The 27,037-nt window shown below is 35.8% G+C and overlaps 1 protein-coding gene across 2 annotated transcripts in view; it reads left to right on the top strand.

Annotated features, from left to right (window-relative positions):
• TTC27 (tetratricopeptide repeat domain 27) overlaps positions 1-27,037 on the top strand; it is a 228,476-nt gene that overhangs the window by 84,263 nt on the left and 117,176 nt on the right. For both annotated transcript variants that reach the window (XM_027850566.1, XM_027850565.1), the window contains exon 10: positions 20,730-20,843. In XM_027850566.1, the coding sequence (XP_027706367.1) occupies positions 20,730-20,843 (114 nt within the window). The remainder of the gene's footprint in view (positions 1-20,729; positions 20,844-27,037) is intronic.

The following is a 27,037-nucleotide window of genomic DNA, read 5'->3' as shown; positions in this document are numbered from 1 at the left end:
ACAAAATGGCTTGTGACCTTGTGGTTGTAGCGCTATCACAGTCACTTTAACACATTTGCTCAAAATTGCCGTTTTGTGGTTAGATATTATTTCACTCTTTGTATTTAGAGGAGGGATTTAGAGTTTGGAGTTTTTTTGGCTTATCTTTAATTTTTAGCATTTCAGCTTTCAATCTCCAAGTTTTCTTGATTCTATCTCAAGATAAGTCAAGTCCCTGCTCTGATGTAGGCCTTCATTACCTCATGCCCAGGCAAGACAAGACTCTCCCCTCTCCATTCTACTCTCAAAGTGAGCTTCCTAAAGCTCAGGTCTGACCTTTTCATCTCCCTATTCAATAAACTACAGTGGATTCCTATTACATCCGGGATCATATATGAAATCTTCTGTTTAGTTTTTAAAGCCCTTCATAATCTGCCCCTTTCCTACCTTTCCAGTCTTTTGATACCTTAATCTCCTCCATGTACTCTAAGGTTCAGTGACACTGACTTCCTTGCTGTTTCTTGTATAAGATGCTACACCTCTTGCTTTAGGCATTTTCATTAATTTCATTGTGTTGCCTGTGCCTGGGATTCTCTTCTTCCTTTTCCTTTCTGACTTTCTTAGCCTTCTTCATGTCTTAGCTAAAATCCCACCTTCTGCAAGAAGCATTTCCCAATCTCTCTTAATGCAATTGCCTTCCTTCTGAGATTATCTCCAATTTGTCCTTATTTATCTTGTTTGTACATAGGTATTTTCATGATGTTTTCATTTCTTTCCCCTTCTCCCCATTGCTTCTGACTTTCCCAACCTTACCAATGTGGTTCAGCTGCTGTCTCACCCCTGGAGCTTCTACTAGCACCTGAGACTTCCTCCGAGAACATTCATCTACCCCTGCAGCATTCTAACTCCTGGAACCTTCCTCTCACCAAATTCCCTTTCTTCCATTGGTGGGTTCCTCTTGAGGCCTTAGCAGACAGAACTAGAAATAATGGATGGGAGTTTCAGAAAAAGAGATTTTGACTTAATGAAAGGAAAAACTCCCTAATAATTAATGCCATCTAAAAGAGGAATAGGATGATTTGGGAAATAGTGGGTACCTCTTCACCAGAAGTCTCTAAGTGGAGAGAAGTTACTATTTGTCAGGGTTGTTATAGAAAGGATTCCTATTTAAGTATGGATTGCATTGATCTCTTAGTTCCCTTTCAAATAAGTGATGCTGTAATTGTAATAGCTTCATTGTTGGTTTTCCTGTCTACATTTTCGCTCCTTTTCAGTCTTTCCTTCATAACACTTTCTGAGTAACCTTTTAAATATATTGCTTTGATATGAGAAGCAGCATCGTATAGTGGTAAGGTTGCTTACTTTGTCATTAGGAGAGATATGGGTTCAAGTCCCACTCTTTCACTTAAAAGCTGTATGACCATTGGTGAATCACTTAAATTCTCTGGGCCTCAATTTCCTTATCTGGTAATTGGAAATTATAAAACTTGTGGTACTTACAGGATGGTTATGAGGGTCATATGAAACAGTGTAACTAAAACCTTCTACAAACTAGCTACAACCTTCCTTTCTAGCTTTTTATGTTCAGTGGGCTTCTGTTATCTACTTCCTAGGTTGACTGTGAGACTGGAGGGAAAGGGATTTATGTGAGAGTTGTTAAAATAGAAATGAAGGGATTTGGCAACCGATTAAATTTATGTGTTGTTGGAGAGTGAGGAGTCAAGGATAAGACCAAGATTGAGAACCTGTGTGACTAGTAGGAATGGTGGTACCCTCAAAAGAAAGAAGTTTGGAAGAGGGATGTGTTTGAGTGGAATGATAATGATTTAAGTTTTAGTCATGTTGAGTTAGAGATGCCTATGGGTTATTTCTGAAATGTCTAATAGGCAACTAGTGACATGGGATGAGAGCTCAGAAAAGATGCTTAGATTGGATTTATTGATCCAGGGAGTCATTTGAATAGAGATGATAATTAGATCCATGAGAGCTGATGGGTTTATCAAGTGAGTGTAGAGAGAGAAGAGGAGTTGATGCTGGACAGAGCCCTGATATATATCCACCCCAAGGGGATGAAATATGGAAAATAATCTAACAAAGGAGAATGAGAAGATCATACAACTAAAAAGAGAAGTAAGAAAAAGAAATGTTACAAAACCCCAGAGAATAGAGGGTTTTTTCACCAGTGCCAAATGCTTCAGAGGTCAGGAAAGATGAGGATTGAGAAAAATTTGGCAATGAAAATAAAAGGTAGTTTTTGTTTTTTGTTTTTGTTTTTATAATAGAGAGACTTTGACATAGTTGTAGTTAACACGGAAGGAGACAATTGACAATCAGAGACTGAATATTGAGTGAGGAGAGAATTGTGGGAGCAGTTCGCCTATCAAGGACAGGAAAGGATGGTATTATAAATAGAAGGTTTCCCCTTCATGAGAAGAAGAACTACCTAATTATGAGAGAATGGAGGAAAGGAGGAGAACATAAGGAATATCATGGGGACATCATAAGATGGCCAAAATGACTTTCTTAACTCATGGGTCTGACCATCCCCCGCTCAGCAAACTCCTTTGGTTCCCTTTTACCTCTAATATCAAATACAAATTCCTCTTTTTAGCATTTAAGACCTTTAAAATCTGGCTCCAACATACTTCTCCACCCGTATTATACATTATTCCAATTTATGTACTCTTCAGTCTAGCCAAATTAGCTTTATCTATATTTCTCACAGAGACAGTTGGTAGCTCAGTGGATAGAGCACTGGTCCTGGAGTCAGGAAGACCTGAGTTCAAATCTAGCCTCAGACACTTCCTAGCTGTGTAACCTGGGACAACTCATTTATCCTCAGTGGATCCATTGGATTCACCGGAAAAGGAAATGGCACACCACTCTGGTATCTTTGCCAAGAATATCCCAAAAGGGGTCACATAGGGTCAGATATGACTGAAAAGATTGAACAACAACAAACATTTCTCACAGTTAAAACTCTGTCTCACATCTCTGTGTCTTTGCATGTCTGTAATGCACTCCTTGCTCATCTTTGCCTCTTAGAATCTCTAATTTCCTTCAAGGCTCAGCTCAGATGTTGAATTTCTCTTAACAGACTGGAAAAGACTTGCTATTGATGTCTGATTGATCCCTGGCTGACTGTGTATAGTCAGATCATTGACTCATAGAACTAAGATTGGTTAAAAAAAGAAAGACTAATAATGACAGAAAGAAATGGAGTACAGTTAAAATTACTGAACTCTGAATTATTTAAATAAGTAATTGAAAATAAAGAAGAGAAAATGAAGAGAACTGCTAAGAACTCTTACTAGAATAATTTCAGCCAATGTAAATTAATTGCCCTGGAAGACCAGGAGACTCCATAAAATACCCTAACAAACATTTGGCTTATTTTCCAAATGGAGAGAGAGAGGACTGCCAAAGATAACACCAGTTAGAATGTAAACTTGTCTGTAAAATATTACATGGAAGGATGGTAGACAATTATGAGGAGGTTAAAGCAGAGAGAAGCAATGGAGGGCAAAACCAGTTTATTATTGTTGTTTGTCCTTCATTTTCGAAGAGGACTACTGACGTCATGGGCGATGTCTTGACTTGTATGTGAATTGGATTTAAGTGAAGCAGAGTTGCACAAAGTTGTCAGCCTCACTCTGTTTTCCAGCGTCATTGCAATCCAGTGGCAGGACAAAAGTAAAGAAGATGGCAGTGGCCCAAAGCTTGGCAAGATATCCAGCTAAGCAAAGTGTACCAAAAGGGCCTTCAGGGATGAAACTGGAAGGAGGAAATGCAAACAGAAGAGAATTGCAGAAGATTCACAAAAGCCATTTTCACAAATTCTTTCCTCCATCAGAGATAGTGGAACAACTGTACTTGGTCCCTGATGTTGTAGTCCACATTTTGCTTATAGAGATCGTACTGTTGAATTGGCACTAAAGAAAATTGGGAGGGAGTAATGGATTGAGCACAGAACTTGGAGTCAGGAAGACCTGCTTTAAGATTCTTGCTACTAGCTTTGCAACCCTGGGTAAGGTACCTACCCTCTCTGAGCCTCAGTTTCCTATCTGCAAAATGAAAGAGTTGTGCTTGAGAGTCTCCATGATCCCTTCTAGATCTAAATTGATGATTCTCTGATCCTAAGATAAAGGATTTCAGCAAAGAGTTTTGTTCTTTCTTTTCTTTATGTTTTTTAGACATGTCAGGTTCTATTATTACTATTATTACAATTAGTATTCCAAAATTAGATTCAAAGATCTTTTGATTCTAGTGTTTTTTCTTTTTTTTTTCCAATTCTTTAACATTTTTATTTGAAGTTTTGAATTCCAAATTCTATCCCTCCTTCCATCTCTCCCCCAGCCCCCGACAGTAAATAATCAGATATAGATTATATGTGTCAGCAAAGAATTTCATGATAGGAAGACTATATGGTTATGGATATATGGTAAGAGCAAGATGATAGGCGAACCTCTAGAATTTTCCTCTGGTACATCGAGGATGTGAGCAAGTGAGAAATGCCTCCTGAAGTTTGGTGGACTTCACTTTTTGCAGTATATGGACAAGTGATGCTCAGGATGTGTTTCTGTGGATGGGCTACAATTTGTGTCCTACAATTTGTGTCCTAGGAGAGCACTCAAAAATGGATGGCATTTCAGATCCCTTTAAGTGTAATATAGTTATAAATGTACATGCTATTTTCCCAGATAAGCCAGGGACTGTCTTATTTTAGTCCATTACATTGCATTTCATAGAATCATAGCATTTTAGAGCTATGAAGGTCCAAGTCCTTTATTTTATAGGTGAATTGACTGGAGTCTAGAGAGATAGAGGGATTTTTTCCAAGGTTCATAAAATTGTTATTGTGGAGCTGGGACTAGAACTTAGGTGATCTGATTCCCGGGAGGGGAAAACCTCATCTCGGTTTTTACGTTGGAAAAAAAAAACCCGACAGTTATATTGAACTACCCTAGAACATTATTCTAATACCATTAGTTGTAGAATGTAATTCAGTATAATTGATCCCCAACCTGTGATCAAATCATGTTGCCAAAAGCTTTGTAAAAATTTCTTGCATTTCTTGGAATTAAAAACAAAATTTGGATGCATTTTTACATTGAAACAATCTTATTAAAGGGGGCTAAGGTTCTTTGGGACTGCTTAAAAAAGCCTGTTTATCCTCCATCACGTATCTCAAGAATAGTACTACTCTCTTCAATCGCTATTTTGTAACAGTGTTTTTCTTGGAAAATGCATTCCTACTTCCAGCTAGGTAACATTTTCCTTCATTCATAGCACTTGGGGCAAGGATGCCTTTCTTTTGGGAGAGGAAATAGATATTTCTGATGGTCAGGTTTTTTCCTGTCTTTACCCTCATCATAGTAGAGGGATACTTCCCTATTTCTGCATCTGCATAAAAGAAGACATCTTTTTCTGCATGACTACATTAGATGAGGAGCCCATTTCAGAATTGTAGGACAAAGGATGGAGTGAGCTGACCTTTGTTTTTTCTTCTGCCTCTTTAGACAGATGAAGACCTTGTAATTTGAGCATGGCAGTCTGACTTGTACATTGTCCAATGAACTCTCTTTCCAAAGTGTTAAAATGTCTTGTTAAAATACAGTCTTGTTCACAATACTGTTCCACAGCATGGACCTCAAGGACAGCATAACATTGTAGTTCTAGGATGTTTTTACTTTTCCTCTATCAGTGTTCATCAATGTTATCACTGATGGCAGCCATTGGAAAGCATTTATTTTAAACATGCCCTGTCTAAAGTTGACCCCTTCCAGAAAAAGATTTTGTTAAATGTTTTCCCTAGCCAAACTGATTAAAGAGAAACACATTCTTTAGTAAAATCTTTTCCCAGACTTTTCTTTCTTTAGAGCTTTTCAAATGTCTCTTTTTGTCAGATTGCATTTTAGTTTTAACTTTCAGTGAGATTGTTTTCCTTGCCATGTACACAGCCCTCTTGTATTGCCAGGGTGGAAAGAGGCTATTTTGCAGTTTTCTGGTGAAAATATTGCCCCCTTTGTATGTATGTTTTGGGACAACTATGTTTGATTTTGGCCCATCATGGTAAGCCTTAGGTGCTACCCTATGGTTCTTATGTTAGGGGAAAAAAATAGTGGATTTGGTAGGTTTGGCCCATTGTACCTCTTCTGATTAGTAAGCAAAGAAGATTGAGAAATGGCTCCTTATGATTTTCTGCTAAATGTAAGACATAGAATTATAAATGGCATAAGGAAAAGATAAGTTGAAGAAAAAAAATGTATATTTTTCAGCTGTTAGTCATCAGGAAATATCCTTATACACTCTAAAATCATTCACTCTAAATTTAAGTATCAAAGATAGTGTACTTAAAACATTGTTTAAAATCTACTGATTAAGTATACAGAGGACCTCTTCCAGACCAGTGTTATGATTGCAGCCCAAGGTTATAAATGAGTAATCCTCTTTTTGTAAGATGATGCAATGAGGATCTCTCACATTGTATTTAATATAATCGATCTGTACTTTTACAGAATGCAAATAAAATTCTTCTCATGAAAAAATTCTTGCATTAAAGCTTTGTAGTCAAATCTTATTTCTCACAGATACCGAAACCAAACATCCTAGAGTTGTCTGAGACCTTACTGATCATCTAGTTTCACCTAGTATACACCTGGTGGATAAATCATCTCTACAACATTCCCCACAACCAGTTGCTCAGTCTCTGAATGGACAACACTTATATCGGGAGATTCGGTGTTTGTTTTTTTGTTTGTTTGTTTGTTTTTTGCTTGGCATTGAGGTTAAGTGACATGCCCAGGGTCACACAGCCACTAAGTGTCAAGTGTCTGAGGTGGTATTTGAACTTAGGTCTTCCTGACTCTAGGGCCAGTGCTCTATCCACTGTGCCACTTAGCTGCCCCAAGATTCAGTGTTTTTAAGAACTGTTTTAATGAATTACTATTGTCAAGGGAAGCACCATCTCCCAGTTGCCCAGCCTTGTAACCTAGGTGTCATGTTTGACTCTTTCCTCACTCCCCTCCTCCATTCCAATCTGTTGCCTAGGCCTATTGATTTTACCTTCACGACTTCTCTTGTATATGTCCCCTTCTCTCCTCTGACACTGCCGCCACTCTGGTACAGGCCCTCATTACTTCATGCCCAGACTATTGCACTTGTCTGCTAATGGATCTTCCTGCCTCAAGTCTCTCCTCACTCCAGTCCATCCTCCATTAAGCCATCAAATTGATTTTCCTAAAGCACAGGTATGACCATGTCATCCTCCACTCCATTCATTAAACTCCCTATTACCTCTAGGATCATATGAAAAATCCTCTGTTTAGCTTTTGAAACTCTTCATTATCTAGCCCCTTTCTACCTTTCCAGCCTTCTTATACTTTAGTCCCCTCCATATACTCTAAGATCTAGTAAATCCATTGATACTGGCCTCCTTACTGTTCCTTGTGTAAGATTTTCCATCTCCTGCCTCCATTTTGACTGGTTGTACCCCATATGCCTACAGTGCTGTCTCCCTCTTCCATCTCTTCCTCTTGGCTTCCCTTTCTTCCTTAAGTCTCAGCTAAAATCCTGCCTTGTGAAAGAAGCCTTTCTCTCTCTTTAAATGCTAGTGGCTTTCCTTCGAGGTTACTTCTAATGTATCCTTTATATTTCTTATTCATACATTGTTGTTTTTGTGTTGTCTCCCTGATGAAACTGTGAGCTCCTAGAGAGCAGGGACTGTTTTTGCCTTTCTTTGTGTCTTCAAAAGAGCATTTAAGGAGGAAAATGGAAGAAAAAAGTTTGGGAAAGCTACTGTGGTGAATGCAATAGAGAATCACTTTGAAGTATCACTAGAAATAAATATCATTTGGAGATTAAAAAAGAAAGAAAAAATAAAATGGGAATAAGAAGAAAAATGGAAAAAAAGACTTGTAAAAACAAACTTTTTTCCATCAAGGTTAGTCAATACACCAAACTTGGACCCCAACATATCATATGTGCATCTAGAGGAAATAAAAATTGGACCAAAGAAAATAAAGATGAAAAGAGCATCCAGCTTGGACTAAATATATATGTATATAGAAGAGATGCACATTGGAGGCAGTAAAATTTTGAGAGCATGAATAGATTGATATACAAGTTATCTAAAGCAAGGGAATTTACCAAAGGTGTGGAATAAATTTTGTATCGTATTCATGTCCAAGAAAAGTTACCAAAAGAATATCAATAATTGCTGATCTCAAATGCTTACTCTCCTAACTCCATAATGTTTTTGTGAGAGAATTGCCATACTCAAATTCTGGGCATACTTAATGAAGACATTAAAAGGGAGCGAGCAGGATTCTGAAAATGATATTCAACAATGAACCACATCTTAACAGTCTTCAATTTAACTAAAAGACATAGTGAATATAAAATTACATTGTACTTATTGTTTGTTGATTAAGAATAAAAACCTTTGATTCCAAAGCACAAAGAGCTGTTTGACAACCTTTGTTACAGCTAGATATCTTTCATCTATACATCAATGTGGTTCAGGATTCCTCTGAAGATGACTCCCGAAATAACCCTGTACGATGTATAGGCAAGGCATAAAGCAGGGAGAGATATATGAATGCAGTGGTGGAGGATATCCAGCTCAGAGTTCACGTTGAGGCACTATTCCCTTGAGGTCTGCTAGATTGTCCTGTGTGCCTATGACGTTGTGTTGATTGCTTCAAACTCCATAATATTGCATTCTTCTGTAGGATATTGCTAATCACTCAAGGTAGTTTGCTCGGTCCACTCACAATTCTCAAATAACATAATATATATGAGGTGCTTTTTAAGTCTTAAAGCCGTGTATAAATGTTAGGTATTATTTTTATCATTCACAGATGAAAGACCAAGTGGATGAAGAGTATCTGTTGCCCAGATTTCATTTATTTATTTATTTATTTTTGGTGAGGCAGTTGGAGTTAAGTGACTTGCTCAAGGTCACACAGCTAGTAAGTGTTAAGTGTCTGAGGCTGGATTTGAACTCAGGTCCTTCTGACTCTAAGGCCAGAGCTCTATTCACTGCGCCACTTAGCTGCCCTTATTGCCCAGATTTTAACATGCATTTAAGATAGACGTTCAATAAAGCTTGTCCACTGGGTATGTATATATATGAGACAGATAGATGAGATGGACAAAAAATGGAACCAGAGTTACTTTCAGGAAATTCCAAAGCTTTTTACTGACTCCAAGCTTCCCGTGAAAGTGAAAACCATCTTTTAAGGATTTAACTTTTACTGATGCTGTAAGGCAACAAACTTTGAAACAGCCCTGCCTCTGAAGAACTTGAATTGGATATCACACAGAATGCAGTGCTGAGGTGTATAGTGGTTGTTAGAAATGAGGAACTCCAAGAAGAATAGGAGAAAAGTACACTATCAAGGAATTGTAAGACAGGAATAGAATATGTCCTTGTCATGTGATAAGAATAAGAGAGGATAGGTGGAATATTCTGCAGGTATCCTTGTGATGATGTTACAAAACAAGGATGACCTCCAGTATGGGTGGGACCTTTGATTCTTTATTTTATTTCATTTTTTTTTGTGGGGGGAGCTGTATTATCATTAACTCTCTTCTTTCCACCACCCACCCCCACCCTACCCTCCCCATTTTAAAAAAAGAGAAAAAAATCTTCAAAACAAATAAGCATAACCAAGCCAAATATTTCTATATGTTAGCCATGTATAAAAGTGTATGTCTCTTTCTGCACTTTGAGTCCATAACCACTGCCAGGAGCTGAGTAGCTTGCTTCATCATCAGTTCTTTAGAATTGTGTTTATTCATCACGTTGTTCAGAATTCTTAAGTCTTTCAAAATTATTTATTGTTTTTTACAATGTTGTTATTGTAGCATAAATTATTTTCCAGGTTCTACTCACTTTATTTTGCATCAGCTCATACAAGACTTCCCCGAAATTGTCCCTTTCCTCATTTTATGGCATATTAATGTTCCGTTGTGTTCATATATCAAAATTTGTTCAGCCTATACCCATTGAGCTATAAAACTGTGCATACTCTTTGATCCAGCAATTACACTGCTAGGTCTATATCTCAAAGACATCAAAAAAGGTAAAAGAACCTATTTGTACAAAAATATTTATAGCAGCTCTTTTTGTGATGGATAAGAACTGGAAATTGAAGGAATGTCTATCACTTGAATAATGAAATGGCTAAATAAGCTGTGGTATATGATTGTAATGGAATATTTTGTGCTGTAAGAAATGACAAGCAGGGTGATTTCAGAAAAACCTGGAAAGACTTACATGAACTGATGCACAGTGAAATGAACAGAACCAGGAGAATGCTGTATACAGTAACACCAGTATTATCTGATGAAGAATTGAGTGGCTTAGCTATTCTCAGCAGTAGAGTGATCCAAGACAATCCTAAAGGACTGATGATGGAGCATGCTATCTACTTCCAGAGAAAGAACTGATACTGTTTGAATAGACTGATGCATGCTCTTTTTCACTTTTTCTTTTTCTTTTTCTTGCTTTTATTTGAGAATTCTTGTACAAAATGATTAATATAGAAATGTTTTACATGATTGCACATGTATAACCTATATCTGACTGCTTACTGTTTCAGGGAGGGGGGGAGGGAAAGGAGAGAGAAAGGAATAGAATTTGGAACTGAAAACTTTAAATAAAAATGTTAAAAAAATTGGGAAAAAAAAAGCTTGCTCACTCATTCCCTAGTTGATAGGAACCCCCCTTCTATCTAGTTCTTTGCTAAAAACAAAAAGAGGTGCTATAGGTTGTTTTTTTCGTACATATCTTTTCCTCCTTTTTAATCTCTTTGGGGTATAAGCCTAGTAATGGTGTCGGTGGGCCAAAGGGTGTGGGTGTGTATGTTTGTGTGTGTGTGTATACGTATATAAAACTTAGTGACTTTTTGGCCATAGTTCCAAGAGTAATTCATAGCTCCAGCAGTGCACTAGTATACCTGTCCTCTCCCAGCCCCTTCAACAATTGTCATTTTCCTTTTTTGTCATCTTTGCCAGTCGAATACGTGTGAGGCAGAATCTCAGAGTTAAAAATATTAGTTATTTAAATAACTTTTTTCATGTAACTGTTGATAGCTTGGATTTCTTACTTTAAAAACTTTCTCTTGTTGTTCTCTTTTGACCATTTACCTATTCAGGGATGACTCTTGTTCTTATGAATTTGAATTAATTCTTTATAAATATTTGCTGTTGAATCATTTTCAGAGAAACTTGTTGCAAAGATTATTTTCCAAGTTAATTATTTTTCATTGTAATTTTAACTGCATTGATTTTTATCAATATTATGTAATCGACACATAAACTCAATACATAATCAAAGTTGCCTATTTTGAGTCAGTGGGATACATTCATTTTTAACTGCATTGATTTTGCCTATTAAAACCCCCTCAATTTTATATATCAAAGCTATTTTGAGGCATAGTGATACATCAGATTTAGATTTGAGGTTTTGGATTTAAATTCTAGCTCTGTCACTTAACTCTGGGTGAACTTGGTCAAGTCACTTAATTTGTCTGAGGACACAGTTTCCTCATCTGTTAAATGAGGGGATTTGATTAGATGATGTTTAACGTCTGTTCCATCTCCAAATATAAGCTCCTGTGATCAATTTTTAAATTTTCTGATCCTCTCCATCCCTTGCTTGGTCATGAACTCTTCACCAGGCTTTAGCTGTGAAAGATATTTCCTTCCTTGCTCCTCTAATTTGTTTTATAATACGACTTTTTGTATTTATGATGTATATTCATTTGGAGCTTATCTTGGCATACTGTGTGAGATGTTGGTCTGAGCTTAATTTTTGCTAGATTATTTTCAGTTTTCTCCAGCAGTGTTTGTGAAATACTGAGTCCTTTATAAATTAGCTGGGGGTCTTTGGTAGACGAGTCAGCAAACTACTTCCTACAGGTCAAATCCTGCCACTAGCTGGCCAGATTTGACAGTTGGGTTATGATTTACCAAGTATTGTGTCTTTGGGATTATAAAACACTATGCAGCTATGTTCATTTGCTTTTATATATTGTGTACCTAATCTGTTCTACTAATCAACTTTTCTGGTTTTTTTTTTAGCTAGCACCAAAACAGTTTTGATAATTACTGTTTATATATGTAGTATAATTTGAAGTGCAGTTAAACTAGGTCTCCTTCCCACTTTTTTTTCCCATTATTTCCTTTGGAATCTTGATCTTTTTTTCCTTGCAGGTAAATTTTCTTTTTTTTGTAACTTTCTAAAATAATCTTCGGCACTTTAATTGGAATGGCAGTGATTACATAAATTAATTTAGATAATATTATCATTTTATGATATTGGCACAGACCCAACCATCAGCAATTATTTAGGTTTGTCTTTTTTTTTTTAATAAAGTATGTTTTGTTGCTGTTTTTATAAATTCCTGTGTGTGCCTTGGTAGGTGAGCTCTCAATTACTTGATACATTCTATAGTTTTGCATGGAATGTCTCATCATCTCTTTTGTTGGGTTTTGTTGGCAAAATACTGAAAGGCCACTGATTTGTTTGGGTTACTTTATCTTGTGCTTCTTTGTTGAGCTTTAGTTTAGTAACTTTGTTGAAGTTACTGATTGTTTCAGTTTTTTAGTTTATTCTCTGGGGTCCTTTAAGTATACTTCGTATCTGCAAAAAGTGATAATTTTGTTTTCTTTTATTCCTTCTATTTAATTTTCTTTTCTTACTGTTATAAAGGTAGCATTTCCAGCACTATAGCAATTAAAGGTGCTGATAGATCCTTTATTTACCTCTTACTGGATCTTATTGGAAAGGCCTTGTCTCCATTTTATATAGTGCAGGCTTTTAGTTCTAGATATTCCTATACTTTTTAGTGTCTTTAACAGAAATGATTGTTATGTTTTATTGGAAGCTTCTAATGTATCTATTGATGTCGCCATGTAATTTTTTGTTTTAATATGGCTTAATAATATGTTATTAATGTTTATAGTTTTCCTAATATTGAGCTAACTCTGCATTGCTGGTGTAAATTCAAGGTGATCATAGTGTGTGTGTGTGTGTGTGTGTGTGTACATACACACATATATATTTTGATATACAGTACAATAACCTCTTACTGTATATTTTGCAAATATTTTCTCAAACATTTTTGTACCATTGTTCATTAGGGATATTGGTCTATACTTTTTTCTTTTTTGTTGCTCTGTGCTTTAGATATAAAGAAATTTGGAAAAATTCCATCTTTTTATTATTTTTGCAATATATTGGAATTGATTCTTTTCTAAATATTTGATAAAATTTACTTGTAAATCCATTGGTCCAGGATATTTTTCTTTTGTTAGTTCATTTATGTCTTATCAATAACTTTTTCTAATATTGAGCTATTTATATTCTTGATTTGTTATTCTGTTATTATGAGTATTTTATATTTTTATAAATATTCATCCGCTTCAGTTAATTTGTCAGGTTTTTTTTGGTGTATAATTGGTCTAAATAATTCTAATAATTGTTAATATCTTTAATATCTCCCAATTTTGTGAATTCTCCTTTTTCACTTTTGATACTGATAATTTGGTTTTTCCTCTTTAAAAAAATTAGACCAACTAAATATTTTTCTTATTTAAAAAAGACTCTCTTCCAGTTTTATTAATTCAGTTTAATTTAGAAACAATTTGTTATTCTTTTCCTTGATTTTCAGGATTTATATTTTGGTGTTGGTGTGCTATTTTTCTTGTTTTTAAATTTGCACAGCTAGGGAAGTGCCTTATGGTAATATTATGGCAGATGACAGACAGGAAGTGGATAGGATGGGATGTGACCCACAGAAGAACTCTTAATTTGATGAGATCATAGATCTGTTTGTGAAGTCTTTTTTGTTTGCTATCTAGTATAGTGCCATATAGTATAGCATGAAAGCAAGAGTGAAATAAATGTGCTGATGTTGGTGATCTAGTTTTTATAGGAAATTTAATTTAATTTATAGGAAATTTAATTAGTTAAGATGCAAAATCTTACTAAACTTAGTAGGACTGGAAGAGGTATTTAAAAAGCCTGATTAGTTTTTATCTGATTTCTAGTTAACACAGTTATGTGATGGTTTCTAACGTTGTTTATTGTGAGTGAAGTTTTAGAGATTAAAATTTAGAGAAAATGTAGCTAGGTTAGGGGACCAGATGGTAGGATTCCATTATAATGCTACTGTTGGTATTTGTATCCCTCTGTTGAACTATATTACTACAAACAGGGAGGATGTAAATTGATCCATAGTATAAATGTATTTAGAGAATAGTAAATGTTTTCTATAATGAATTTGAACTGTATTTTGTTTTGCTTGGCACATAGATGCTTAGTGAATTAAATTGAATTGAAAGTGCAGGTCATATTTAAAAACCACAAAGTTCAAATGTGCTTAATAAAGCCATTCCCATGAGCATGAATGCTCTTGTATAGTATGTAAAGACATTTTAAGGAGAATTTGTATTTTTAAATGAATTTACAATATATTCGAAAACCTCACCTCCCATTTTATGATCTTGGTTAAAAACAAACAACAGCAAAACCACACATATAAATGATAGTGAGGGAGGGAAGGAGAGAATGGTATTTATTAGCCAAAATATTTTTTGCCACTCAACTTTAGAAAAAAACACAAGAAAACAATAAATTCTTACTAGATGTTTTGTCTTTTGCCACCCTCACACTTCTCATTTCAACATTTTCTCACTCTCTACTGTGTTGCCTGATGACAACATTATAATAAGAATTGATATTTAGAGTGATCACTGAGGCAGTACAAAATTCTGAATTATGAGAGAAAAAATAAATCATGTCAAGTGTACAATTTGTGTCCCCCTTTCCATTACTTTGCATTTTGTTTTTTTCCTCAGTTAGGGTCATTCATTGTGAACTGGGAGGGCCCATAGGAAGCCATGTAGTGCACTTCCTTCATTTTATGGGTGAGAAATCTGTCCAGAGAAGTTAAGAGATTTTCTCAAGGTCACAGAGCCAGTAATTGAACTCACATTTGCTGATGACTCCGAATCCAGTGCTCTTTTCACTGGACCATGCTAACTGCTACCATATTAAAAATTGATGCCTCTGATTTCTTTTTTATTTTTTCTTGGAATAGTTTTTTAGCTTTTAACCTTCTCCTTACAACTGCAATAGGAGTTGTTTCCCTCAGTGAACAACCTTTATTTCTACCTTTTTAAAACATCTGAATCATTTCTGGAAGTATCCTGCTTCCTTTCTTCTAACAGTATATGCATGCTTCTACATCCATAGTTTTCCCCTTCTCTATCCACACGAAGGAGATAATTTCTCTGGGAAAAAGATTGGCCATTGCAATTTTGTTTTCATATACATCACTCTAGTAATATATAATTTTCTCTGGGTTCTGCTCTTTACTGTGCATCAATTCGTATGTCTTCCCGTGTTTCCCATATTTACTTATAGCACAATAATACTTCATTTCTTTCATATACCACATATTTTTTAGCCCTTCTTCAGTTGATTGGTATCCACTTGGTTTCTCTTTTTTTGGTACTACAAAGTACTGTCCTGAGTATTTTGTTATTTATGAGTTTTCTTTTCATCATTAACTTTAACTGTACACATACTCAGTAGTGGGGTTGCAGGGACAAAAAGCATAAACAATTCGGTGACGTTCTTTGCATAATTCCAAGTCACTTTTCAGAACGGTTGAACCTGTTTACAGCTGGGTTAACAGTGCATTGATGTGACTGTTTCCTCACAGCCCTACTACAGTTGATTAGTGCCATTTTTTGTCATCTTTGACAATTTAGTGGGTATGAAGTGAAACCTTAGAGTTATCATAACTTATATCTCTTTTATTATTTGTACTTTACTTGTTACCTTCTTTGCCTCTCTATTCAGTGATTTCTGCTGATGGCTAAATGACAGAATCATAGAATTTTAAAAGTTAGGAGGGACCTCAGTGGCACCATTTAATTTAACCACTACACAAAAGAAATCTTACTATCCCATGCCCATTTTGTGTGTGTTCTTTTTCACTTATACCCTCCCTTCCATCCCTATAACCACAACCATCATTTAAACCCCTATTACATCTTTCCTAAACCAGTGCATAATCTAATTGGTTTCTCTTGATCTAGGCTCTCTGCTACTTACCAGTCTATTTTATATGTTACTTCTCAAGCTCATCTTCTTAATGTGTAGCTTTGGTTATGTTATTCACCAGCTGAAAAGCTTTCAGTGTCTCCCCATTGCTTACTAAACTAAGTCAGAACTTCTTAAGGAGGTTCTGATTATAGCACAGGGTTGAAGGATTCTTCCAAAGTCTGAATCCCAGGGCTTCCAGGATGAAGCTATAAAAGCATTCAAAATCCTCTGTATTCTGGCCCCATCTTGCCTTTATAGCCTTACTTCCCACTACTTGCTAGTATGTATCTTGCCCCCAGACACAATAGCCTACTTGTCATTTTTTGAACATGCCTTCCATTTGCCCATCTGCATTTTTGTTCTTGTTATTATTATGGTTATTATTATTCACCTTTTTTTTTTTCCTGCTTGAAGTAATATCCTCTACCCCATCATCAACTTTGGAAGTAATACTCATTCTTTAAAACCCAGCTCAAATATACTTTTTACTTTCTTTATGATTTTTATCAAATTCTACCTTGGAATTATTTCCATATTGGTCTCACTTCTATTACTGGATTGTAAGGGCCTCTAAGCAGGGACCTTTTTATTTAAATTTGTATCCTTGGTAATATTTGTGAAATGCTTAGCACAGTATGAAACACATAGTAGGCTCTTAATAAATGCTTGTTCCCTCTCTTCCTTCCCCACCTTTTATTGCTGTGCTTTGCCCAGGAACTCAGTAAATATTCATTGTTGACAGTGTAATTAGGATATAGCACATATGCACTGAGGATTTTGCATAAAGCAAAGTAATCAACTTCAAAATTCCTTAGCCATAAATTCATTATGAATAAAAAGCAGGTATTGCCTGTACAACATAGGAAACGTACTCACATTTTAGAAAGGTAGCAGTAAGGTTTGAAACAAGTGCAAAATCATTGTTCAATCACTAAAGTTCTACTCTGTCTCATCTTGGCATGGAGGTGGCTTGGGTTCTTAAAAGCCATCCTGGTGTAACAAGCACTGATAGATATCTTAGAAGACTGGATATGTTCTTGATGGACAATATGGCTGTTAACTAGACTGGTTGTCAGATAAGTACAGAAGATTATCCACCTTTAGATGATTGTCCTCCAGGTTATGGATGGCTGTGGCCCTGAAATTCAAAGACTTTTGATTTGCTTTGATGACTGGAGAGGATAGCTACAAAGATGAAGTTATAGAACTTTCAAAATATCAAAGTAAGATGGTATTTTTAGTAAAACAAAAATAGATTTCCATGTAACTCTAATAAGTAGAAAACTATATTATCCGTCTTTCAGTCTACAAGTATTTATTAAACACTCACTATTTTGAAGGCATTATTCTAACTGCTAGGAATATGAATTCAAGAAATTTGCCTCAAATGGGAACTGGAAGGGGGTGGAGACATGGATGTAGGGGTGAGGGATAGCAAAGTCCTGCATTCATCCTTGGAGAAAAATGAGCCTTGGCTGGCCTGGGCACCCTTCTTAAATGGAGGTCCTGGGAGGTTCTGATTGGAGCACAGCAGTGGAGGATTCTTCCAAAGTCTGAATTCCAGGGTTTCCAGGATGGAGAGGTTTTGGGGACATGGTAGAACAAATCTTTTGTGCAGCCTGGAGAGGAATGAATATTCTCTTAACATTCCAGTTAATGACCAAAATTATCATTTCTTTTTCCACAATATTGCTCATATACGTCCCTTTCTCTCTACTCATACAGACACCAATTTAGTCCAGGCTTTCATAATCTCTTTCCTGGACTATTAAAATAGCCTCCTGTTTGTTTTTCCTGTGTTAAATTTCTTCTTACTGTAATCTGTCTTACACTTCCATGGCCTAAGTGATTTTCCTAAAGTGTAAATCTGGCTACATCAGCCCTCTTCCTTACCTGCAGTAAACTGCGAAGGCTCCCTCTTATCTCTAAGGTTAAATGTAACCTCCTCTGGCATTTAAGGCTCTTCCCTATTTGGCCCCTTCCCCTCTTTCTCTTCTTATATCTTATGACCTTTAAACATTCTATGGTCTAGTTCTGCTGGCCTGCATTTTGGTTTTTACACACAATGTGTGATCTCCTGTCTTCATGCCTTTGTTCTGGCTGTCTCTAGTATCTGGAATATTCTCCCTCTTTACCTTTGTCTTTTCCTGGCTTCCTTCAAGACTCAACTCAAACATCATGTTGTGCAGAAGGCCTTTCCCAGTCCTCTGAGCTGCTGTTGTCTTCTCCTCCAAGGTTACCTTTAATCTGCTCTGTGTATGTTGCATGTATGTATATATTACATAATGTGCCGTTTGTATACTATATAAATATGTATGTATGTGTGTATACACACATACATACACACATTTGAGTACTTGTCTTCTTAATTAGTGTGTGAAATCCTTGAGGATAGGAACTGCATTTTCTTTGTACCCTTATCAGTTGGCATAATACCTGGCACATAGAAAGTGCTTAATGCTTATTTATTAGTTGAGTGAACTGGGGTTTTGTTAGTGAAAAATGTATGTTTCTTTAACATATAAGGCATCTGGCACGTAGGATAGAGTTTTTTAAAGTGAAATGTCAGAATCTTGAATATTTGTATCTATCAGTTCAGTAGAGGATGTTTTAATAAAATGGCAGTACTCAATCTAATAAATGCTTATTAAGCACCCACTTGGAACACCCATGTGTTAGGGTCTAGGGATACCAAGGCAACATGAAAAACAGCCCTTGCCCTGAAGAAATTTATACTGTGATTGAGTTAGGGGTAAGATTGAGAAGGAAAAACTGTCTGGTTTATTTTCTTATGTTTACAGATGATGAAATGAGAAATAGTTAATTTCATTTTCTTTGGGGTGTGGAAAGAAAATATTGACCATGTTGGATGCCTAGAATTCTTAATCCTATTCCATTTTCCTTGAGTAATTTATTCAGTAGAATTCTGTTGACTAGGTAATTTTATGTTTCTGTTTAAAATGTGGAATATCCCAGGAAAATACTTGAAAGAAAATATAATTTTGTTTTTAGTGTAACTATAATTGTTCTTTTCATCATGTCCATTTATAGCAAGGATTCTTAAGCTGGGGTCCAGTGGGGTCCACTGAAAATTGTTTTTTGGGTAACTGTATTTCAATAGAATTGGTTTCCTTTGTACTACTATGTATTTTATTGTATGCATATAAAAACATTATACTGAGGAGTCATGGGGACCATAGCCCCTATTTTGGTTCATAGGCCATTGTATCCATGTTACAAAAAAGGTTAAGAACCCCTTATATGAGAATTTTATAGTTTTCTGATAAATGAGGGGTATGGAAGGAATGAAAATTTTCTTTGTAAGATAAAGTCTTCAACTTTTAAAAATATAATTTTACTGATATGTTTTGTTTTTTTATCACCTCCGTTTCATAATATATCCCACTCTCTCCCCACCCCCAAAGCCATTCCTTATTAAAAAAAAAAAGAAAAGAATAAAAACAGAGGGGAAGGCATCCCACCAAAGCTAGCATATCAGAAAAGACTGACATTATATGTTTTCCACAGCCATAGGTCCCCTTTCCCAACTTCTGCAAAGAAGTGGTAGAAAGTAGAGGGAAAAGATACCTTTTCATATATTTTTGGGGGATTGCGCTTCATTTTTTTTTCTTTTGGCCATTTCTGAGCTTTCATTTTTTTTTTGTTCTTTCTACTTACATTGTTTTCTTGGTTCTGCTTATTTCAGTTCATATCAGTTAATGTATATCTTCCTATGTTTCTCTGTATTCATCATATGCATAATTTCTAATAGTACAGTAATATTCCATTATAGTCATGTGCCACAGCTTATTTAGCCATTCGCTCGTTGATGGGCATCTACTTTGTTTCCATTTGTTAGCTACTACAAAAAAAAATGCTACTCTAAATATTTTTATTTTTGTGAGGCCTTTTGTTTTGTCATTGAATTTCTTGGAGGGTATGCCTTGCTATGAATTTTCTAGGTCAAAGGATATGGACATTTTAATCAGCTTCTTTGTTTGATTCCAAATTAAATTTGAGAATGATCAGCCAATTCAGTTTCTTTGCTTGATTTTAGATTATTTTACAGAATGTTTGGGACAATTCACAGCTCCATCAATAGTACATTAGTATGCCCATCATTTTATAACCCCTCCAATACTGACTGTTTTCATCTTTTGTCATTTGCCAATTTACTGAGTGTGAGATGAAATCTCAGGGTGGTTTTGTTTTGCATTTCTCTTATTTGTGGTTTGGAATATTCTTTTATATGGTTGTTAACTTTACAGTTGTTTTAACATTATTTGTTTATTTTCTTTGACCATTGGGAAATGGCTTTTGGACTTAACATATATCTGTTAGATTCTTAAATATTTTGGACATCAGACCTTTTTATGAGAGATACTTGATATAAACATTGGTTCTCAATTGGTCCCTTCCCTTTTCTAGTCCTAGTTGCATCAATTTTGTTCATGCCAAAATCTTTGCAGTTTCATGTAATCACAATTATTTTCAGCTTTTAATATGGGGATTATTTAAAATGAAATGCAATGATAAGGAAAATATTTTGGTCCATGCAAAGTGGGATGTGGAAATCTTATCACAAAGTTTATGCTATGTCTCTCTTAATGCTTTGTTTTTCCAGTGTTTACTTTCACAACCCAAGTTCTGGGCCATTCAGACAACGGCTTTGATCCTTCGAACAAAACTGGAGAAAGGGAGCACTCGCCGAGTAGAACGGGCAATGATGCAGACACAGGTAGAGATGTTATGACTTTGTATACTTCTCATTTTCTCTTCTTTTTCCTTCATCACCCTCATCTCTTTACTCATTATTTATGTTAGTCATACAGCTCTTCTTTAAATGCTGAGTTTTATCAGTTTTATTGTTTATGTTCATTTCTTATTTAGTTTGAAGAATTGAGTTTCCTCTGTAATGTTTTTCATTGGCTTTGAGTCCATTCATAAATATCAAGTTCTTTTAAACGTCTCTATTAAAATTTCACCTGTACCCTTTAACTCAATATAAGGGTTGAGGTAAGCTGTACCATCTGGAACTGAATTGCAAAATATTTTGCTAGTCAGCTTGGCATAGTGGATGATATACTGTATTTATTTGGAGTTAGAAAAACATGTGTTCCATATTTTACCTTCAACAGCAACAAGCTGTGTGGCCCTGGACATTCACATAACATCTATAGATGACAATTTCTGCATCTTTAAGGGGTCAATGTTACCCATTGTATTTACCTCACAAGGTGTTACAAAGCTCAAATGAGAAAGGTACATGTAAATGTAGTTGTTGTGAGTTTTAATATGAAATGTACTTGAGGTAGAATATCCCTGGGACTCACCATGGCTTCAGATACTAACTGTGAAACAAATTACAAGCCTTATGGCAGTTAAAGAATTGATTTTTTTTTTGAGTGGGGTCGTAATAACAGTCCTCTATAGTTTTATCAGTGCTGCTCTTCTCTGTATCTGGAATTATAATGACCTGAAATAATTCATTTTACTAATGTGTTTAGTTATCTTAAGGGAATAACTTAAGGACTGAACTGATCAGGCTTATTATGTCATTCTTGAGCTACCATCTAAACCCTAGTGTGTGGTGGTTCAGATGTTTTTAAATTTATGGCTTTTATGTGTGTGTTGACTTCTTGGAATGAGTCATAAGTTTGATTTATACATTAATTTAGTTCTGCTCTAATTTTAAACTAATCATAAAACACTTCTGGATTGCAGAATGTGGTTGTATGTCCTCTTAAGGGCCTTAGAAAGAATTGAAACAGCCTTCTTTAAAGACCTTTCCAAAATAAAGCCATTTTTAGTGTAGAAGCTAAGAATCATCAATGTTCAGTGAATGATGCAAGTTTATTAATTTTTTGGTTCAGAATCGTGGACTTTCAGAGCCAGAGGGGAGTTACGAGGTCCCATAGTCCAATCTATGCCTGCTAAGCCTGGCAAGTGATCATTCAGTTTCTGCTCGAAAGATCTCCAGTAATAAGGAACCCACCACATCCCAAGGCAACCTATTTCATATCTGGATAGTTCTAATTCTTAGGTTACAGGCAGTATGTTGCAGTGAATAGAGAGTTAACCAAAGAGTCAGAAAGACCTAGATTTCACATCTTGTCTTTGATACCTACTGGCTTGTCATCCTGGGTGAATCAGTTAACTTTTCAGTTCTTTGGGTAGTTCTCAAAGTTGCAAAAAAAGGTACCGGTCTGCATTGGTGGAAGGACTTCCTTAATATGGGCTCCTTACAGCGACGAAGAGAGGCAGCTAGATGTCTCACTGAATAGAGGTGGGCCTGCAGTGAGGAAGACCTGAGTTCAGATTCAGCCTCAGACACTTAACCTCTGCCTCAGTTTCCTTAACTATAAAATGAGGATAATAATGGCACCTGCCTTGTAGGGTTTGTCAGGAGGATCAAATGAGATAATATTTGTAAAGCACTTAGCACAATGCCTGGCACATAGTAGGCACTATATAAATATTTATTCCCCTTTCCTTCATGGATCCCTTTGGCAGCCTGATAAAGCCAATGGACCTCTTCTCAGAATAATATTTATTTTTATTTTTATTTGCTTTTTGCTAGGCAATCAGGGTTAAGTGACTTGCCCAGGGTCACACAGCTAGTAAGTATCATGTGTTGTATGTCTGAGATCGGATTTGAACTCAGGTGCTCCTGATTCCAAGGCTGGAGCTCTATCCACTGCGCCACCCAGCTGCCCCTCAGAATAACATTTTTAAATTGTAAAATAAAATATACAGGATTACAAAAGAAACCAATTATATTGAAATGAAGTTATCAAAACAGTAAAGAAACAAGTTTATGATCCCCAGGTTAAGAATCCCTAGACTAGTTATCTCTGAGGTCTTAGCCAACTCCAATGTTCTGCAATTTCCTAATTCTTTGCCTTATTTCAATCATTCTTATCATTGGAAAGCCAAAATAGAGCATGTGCTGATAATAACGTAGGCTTTTATTCCACCCTCTTTTTTTTTAAACAGATGTTGATAATAAGTTGTTTAGTTTTAAAGTGACATTTGGATTTACCTTATATGACCCAACAATTTACAGATGAGGAGTTGAACCCCAGAGAATTTAAGTTACTTATTCAGAGTCACACAGCTAGATGAGGAGAGGTTAAGTCACATATTATTCCATGCCTTTTAGCTTTATGTGAATGCCTTCTCTCTCTCTCCTTACTGTGTCAAAGACCTAGTTAATGCTTCTGCCAGGAAGCTTTGTCTCATCACTCTTATCCATAGTGACTCTCCACTTCCTGAAATCTCTGGGCTTGTCTGCAGCAGGACTTTGGCCTTTGATTTATATGTGGAGTCTCTTACATTACTATCTTAGTTTGTCTGTATTTTGAATTATTTACATTCTTGTTGTTTCCCATTCAGAAGAATGTAGACTTCTTGAGGGGAGGGGCTGCTTCATTTATTGTCTTTATGTCTCTAGTACCTAGTATAGTGCCAGAGTGCCTAGGCATAGTAGGCATAGTGTCATGGTGGATAAAACACTGGCCCTGGCATTTGCAAGTCAGGCCCCAGGCATTTAGGAGCTGTTTGACCCTGGGCAAGTCATTTAACCTCTGTGTGCCTCTATTTCCTTGCTTGTAAAATGGGGATAACAATAGCACCTACCTCCCAAGGTTGTTGTGAGGATCTAATGAGATAATATTTGTAAAGTGCTTAGCACACTGTTTGTCCTTCTTACTTGAAGAGGACCAATCAGTACAGTGTGTTTGACTATAGCTCATCAGCCCAATATGAACTGCCTCTACAGTCAAGCACAAATAGTGCTTTTGAACGTTTGGGGTGGAAATATCTCTAAATTTATGCATTTCATGTTATTGATTGTAGCTTTTCATTTTAAAAATTGGCCCTACTTTTCTCTGACCACTTATTTATTAGAAGACAAAATAATTCTTTCTAAACTGTAGGTTTTTCTTTTGAGCCAATTTTAAAAAAACAGGGCTGCTGCTATGTGTTTCTTTTTCTGAACAAAGGCAAGGGAATTTGGAATTGTATGCATAAACTAGTTTTTACAGATTTCTCCTTTTGATCTCCTTTTGAATTAAAGATATAGTTTTAAATTTTTATTTAAAGTACAACCAACTCTGGAGTCAGGAGGACCTGAGTTCAAGTCTGGCCTCAGACACATTAAAAAAAAAAAACTACTAGCTGTGTGACTCAGGGCAAGTCACTTAACCCCAATTGCCTCACTTAAAAAAAAAAAGAATCCTGTGAGGTAAGTGCTACAGTTATGAGGGGCAGATAGGTGGCGCAGTGCATAGAGCACCACTCCTGAAGTCAGGAGGACCTGAGTTCAAATGTGGCCTCAGACCAAACACTTGACACTTAACTAGCTGTGTGACCCTGGGCAAGTCACTTAACCCCAATTGCCTTAAAAAAATAAATAAATAAAAATAAAGTACAAAGCAAAGCAAAAATACATTTCATATTTAAAACTTTACTTCAAAAATTAAATGATTCTTTGACTTCATTAATGTGCTCTTTCCGTGAGTATACATTGAAACCCGTCGATACCTTGTTATCCTTTTCAATTCTATTCTTAGCCTTCCATCAGTCCTCCACAGAAAATCTACCCAATGCACTGGTGGGTTTTCTCAGATTCTTTTACTCTTCATGTGTCCTAGGGCAGCACTTAGGCCTAGTGTTCATTTTTTAACCCTTTCTTTTGTAAAATGTGATTGTCCCACACACTCTTTTGGTCATACACATCCTCTTTGTCAGTGGTTGCCAAACTTTTTTGATCCCTCATTCCTATCATAAATTTTTTAAAGTACACCAATATATGTATATTAATGATTTGTATATATCCTACTATACTATTTACCCTGAAAAAATATGCAATATGAATTAAAAAGAATAAGATAAAGATAAAATCATATTTGATCCTAGAGTAAATAAGAAACCAAAGGAGATAGTTTTAATGTTTAAATTTTTCCTAATTGCAAGTAAAAACAATTTTTAACATTCATTTTTTAAAAATTTGAGTTTCAAATCCTCCCCCTTCCTCTATCCTCTCACCGCTCTCTGAGACAGTAAACAAGTTGATGTAGGTTATACATGTTCAATCATGCAAAACATATTTCCGTATTAGTCATGTTGTGAAAGATAACACAGACCAAAAGCAAAAACATGGAAAAAAAAAGTGAAAAATAGTATGCTTTGATCTGCATTCAGACTTCATTATTTTTTTCTCTGGAGGTGGATAGCATTTTTCATCATGCGTCCTTTGGAATCGTCTTAGAGCATTTTATTCCTGAGAATAGCTAAGTCATTCACAGTTGATCATTGTACAGTATTACTTTTTACTATATGCAGTGTTCTCTTGGTTCTGCTCATTTCACTTAGTGTCAGTTCATGTAAGTCTTTCCAGGTTTTTCTGAGAACATTTTGCTCGTCATTTTTTATAGCACAATAGTATTCCACCACAATCATGTACAACAGCTTGTTTAGCCATTCTTCAATTGATGGGCATCCTCATCATTTTCCAATTCTTTGCCACCACAAAAAGAGCTGCTATAAATATTTTTTGTACAAATAGGTCCTTTTCCCTTTTTAAAAAATCTCTATGGGATACCATTAGTGGTTTTACTGGATCAAAAAGTATGCAGAGTTTTTTAGCCCTTTGGAAATGGTTCCAAATTGCTCTTCAGAATGTTTGGATTAGTTCACAATTCCACCAATAGTGCATTAATGTCCCAATTTTCCCATATCCCCTCAATAGAGTTAATTGAGTAGATGAATGATTTGCTCAGACCTACCCTTTAGGAAAATCACTTTGGCTGCTGTGAAGAGGATGGATTGTAGTGGAGAGAGATTTGAGGCAGGAAGACCAATTAGGAGGCTGTTAACAATAGTCTCAACATTTGGGATTATGGAAAACACTGCAGTTTCTGAAATGAGGTTGTTCCTCCTTTCCATTTCTGGATCCAGCTTATTTTCCATCTCTTGTATTTCCTTGCCTTCCGTTTATTCATGAAATGGACTAACAACTCAATGGGTATATATCCAAGTACATTTTGTAATCTGTGCAATGTGTAGTCTTTGTTTTGGTTATCTGACAAAAAAAAATCTTTCTCATTTTGTTTTCTTTTCCTCTGTAGTCTTTTAGGAAAGTGCCTCATTTCTGACTGCATATCTCATTAAGGAGAACTTAAAATATTCCAGGGCTTAATGTATTCTGCACAATATTATCTGCAAACAAGATCATCTGAACAAATTCACCATCTATTTGGAATCCTTCTCCTACTAGGATATTGTGCAGGACATTATCCATATCATTGGTAGATGCCTTTGGCAAATAGAGTAAGCAGGCTACTGAGGTTAAAGCATTGCTTTTTGAGTTACAAATCTTTGACTCAAGTACTGGTTGCCCTGGGCAGATTATAAAATCTTGGAGCCTCATTTTCCCCAACTACATAAGGAGGATAATAATGCTTATGTTACCTTCCTCATAGAGAGGAAATGTTATGAAAACCTTATGGAACCTTAAAGGAGTATAATCATTGTGAGTTGTTGTTAGGTCTCCTTATTTCACACCTTTTTTGATGTTGATGATCAGAGTGTCATTGTACAAAGGTACTTCTGTAGTTGCATTCACCGTGGAATATTATATAGTCTTAATACATACATGGGTGATATTTTGAAGAGAAGTATCAAAGCTATGCTTTGTTTTACCGAATGAAATGCTTTTTTAAAGTAATCAACCAAAATAGGCACAATAGAATTTTATCTTCTCTTTACCTCCCAGACAGAGAGAGAAAGAGAAAGACAGACAGACAGACACAGACAGACAGAAACAGACAGAGAGAGAGAGAGAGAGAGAGAGAGAGAGAGACACACAGAGAGAGCATGTGTGTGTGTGTCTAAAGACGTGGGTTGCTATGAAAAATAATTTACAGAAGT

The sequence above is a fragment of the Vombatus ursinus genome, unplaced genomic scaffold (assembly GCF_900497805.2).
Source record: "Vombatus ursinus unplaced genomic scaffold, bare-nosed wombat genome assembly UNPS02009062.1, whole genome shotgun sequence".
Classification (NCBI taxonomy): domain Eukaryota; kingdom Metazoa; phylum Chordata; class Mammalia; order Diprotodontia; family Vombatidae; genus Vombatus; species Vombatus ursinus.
This window is presented reverse-complemented; position numbering and strand designations above follow the sequence as displayed.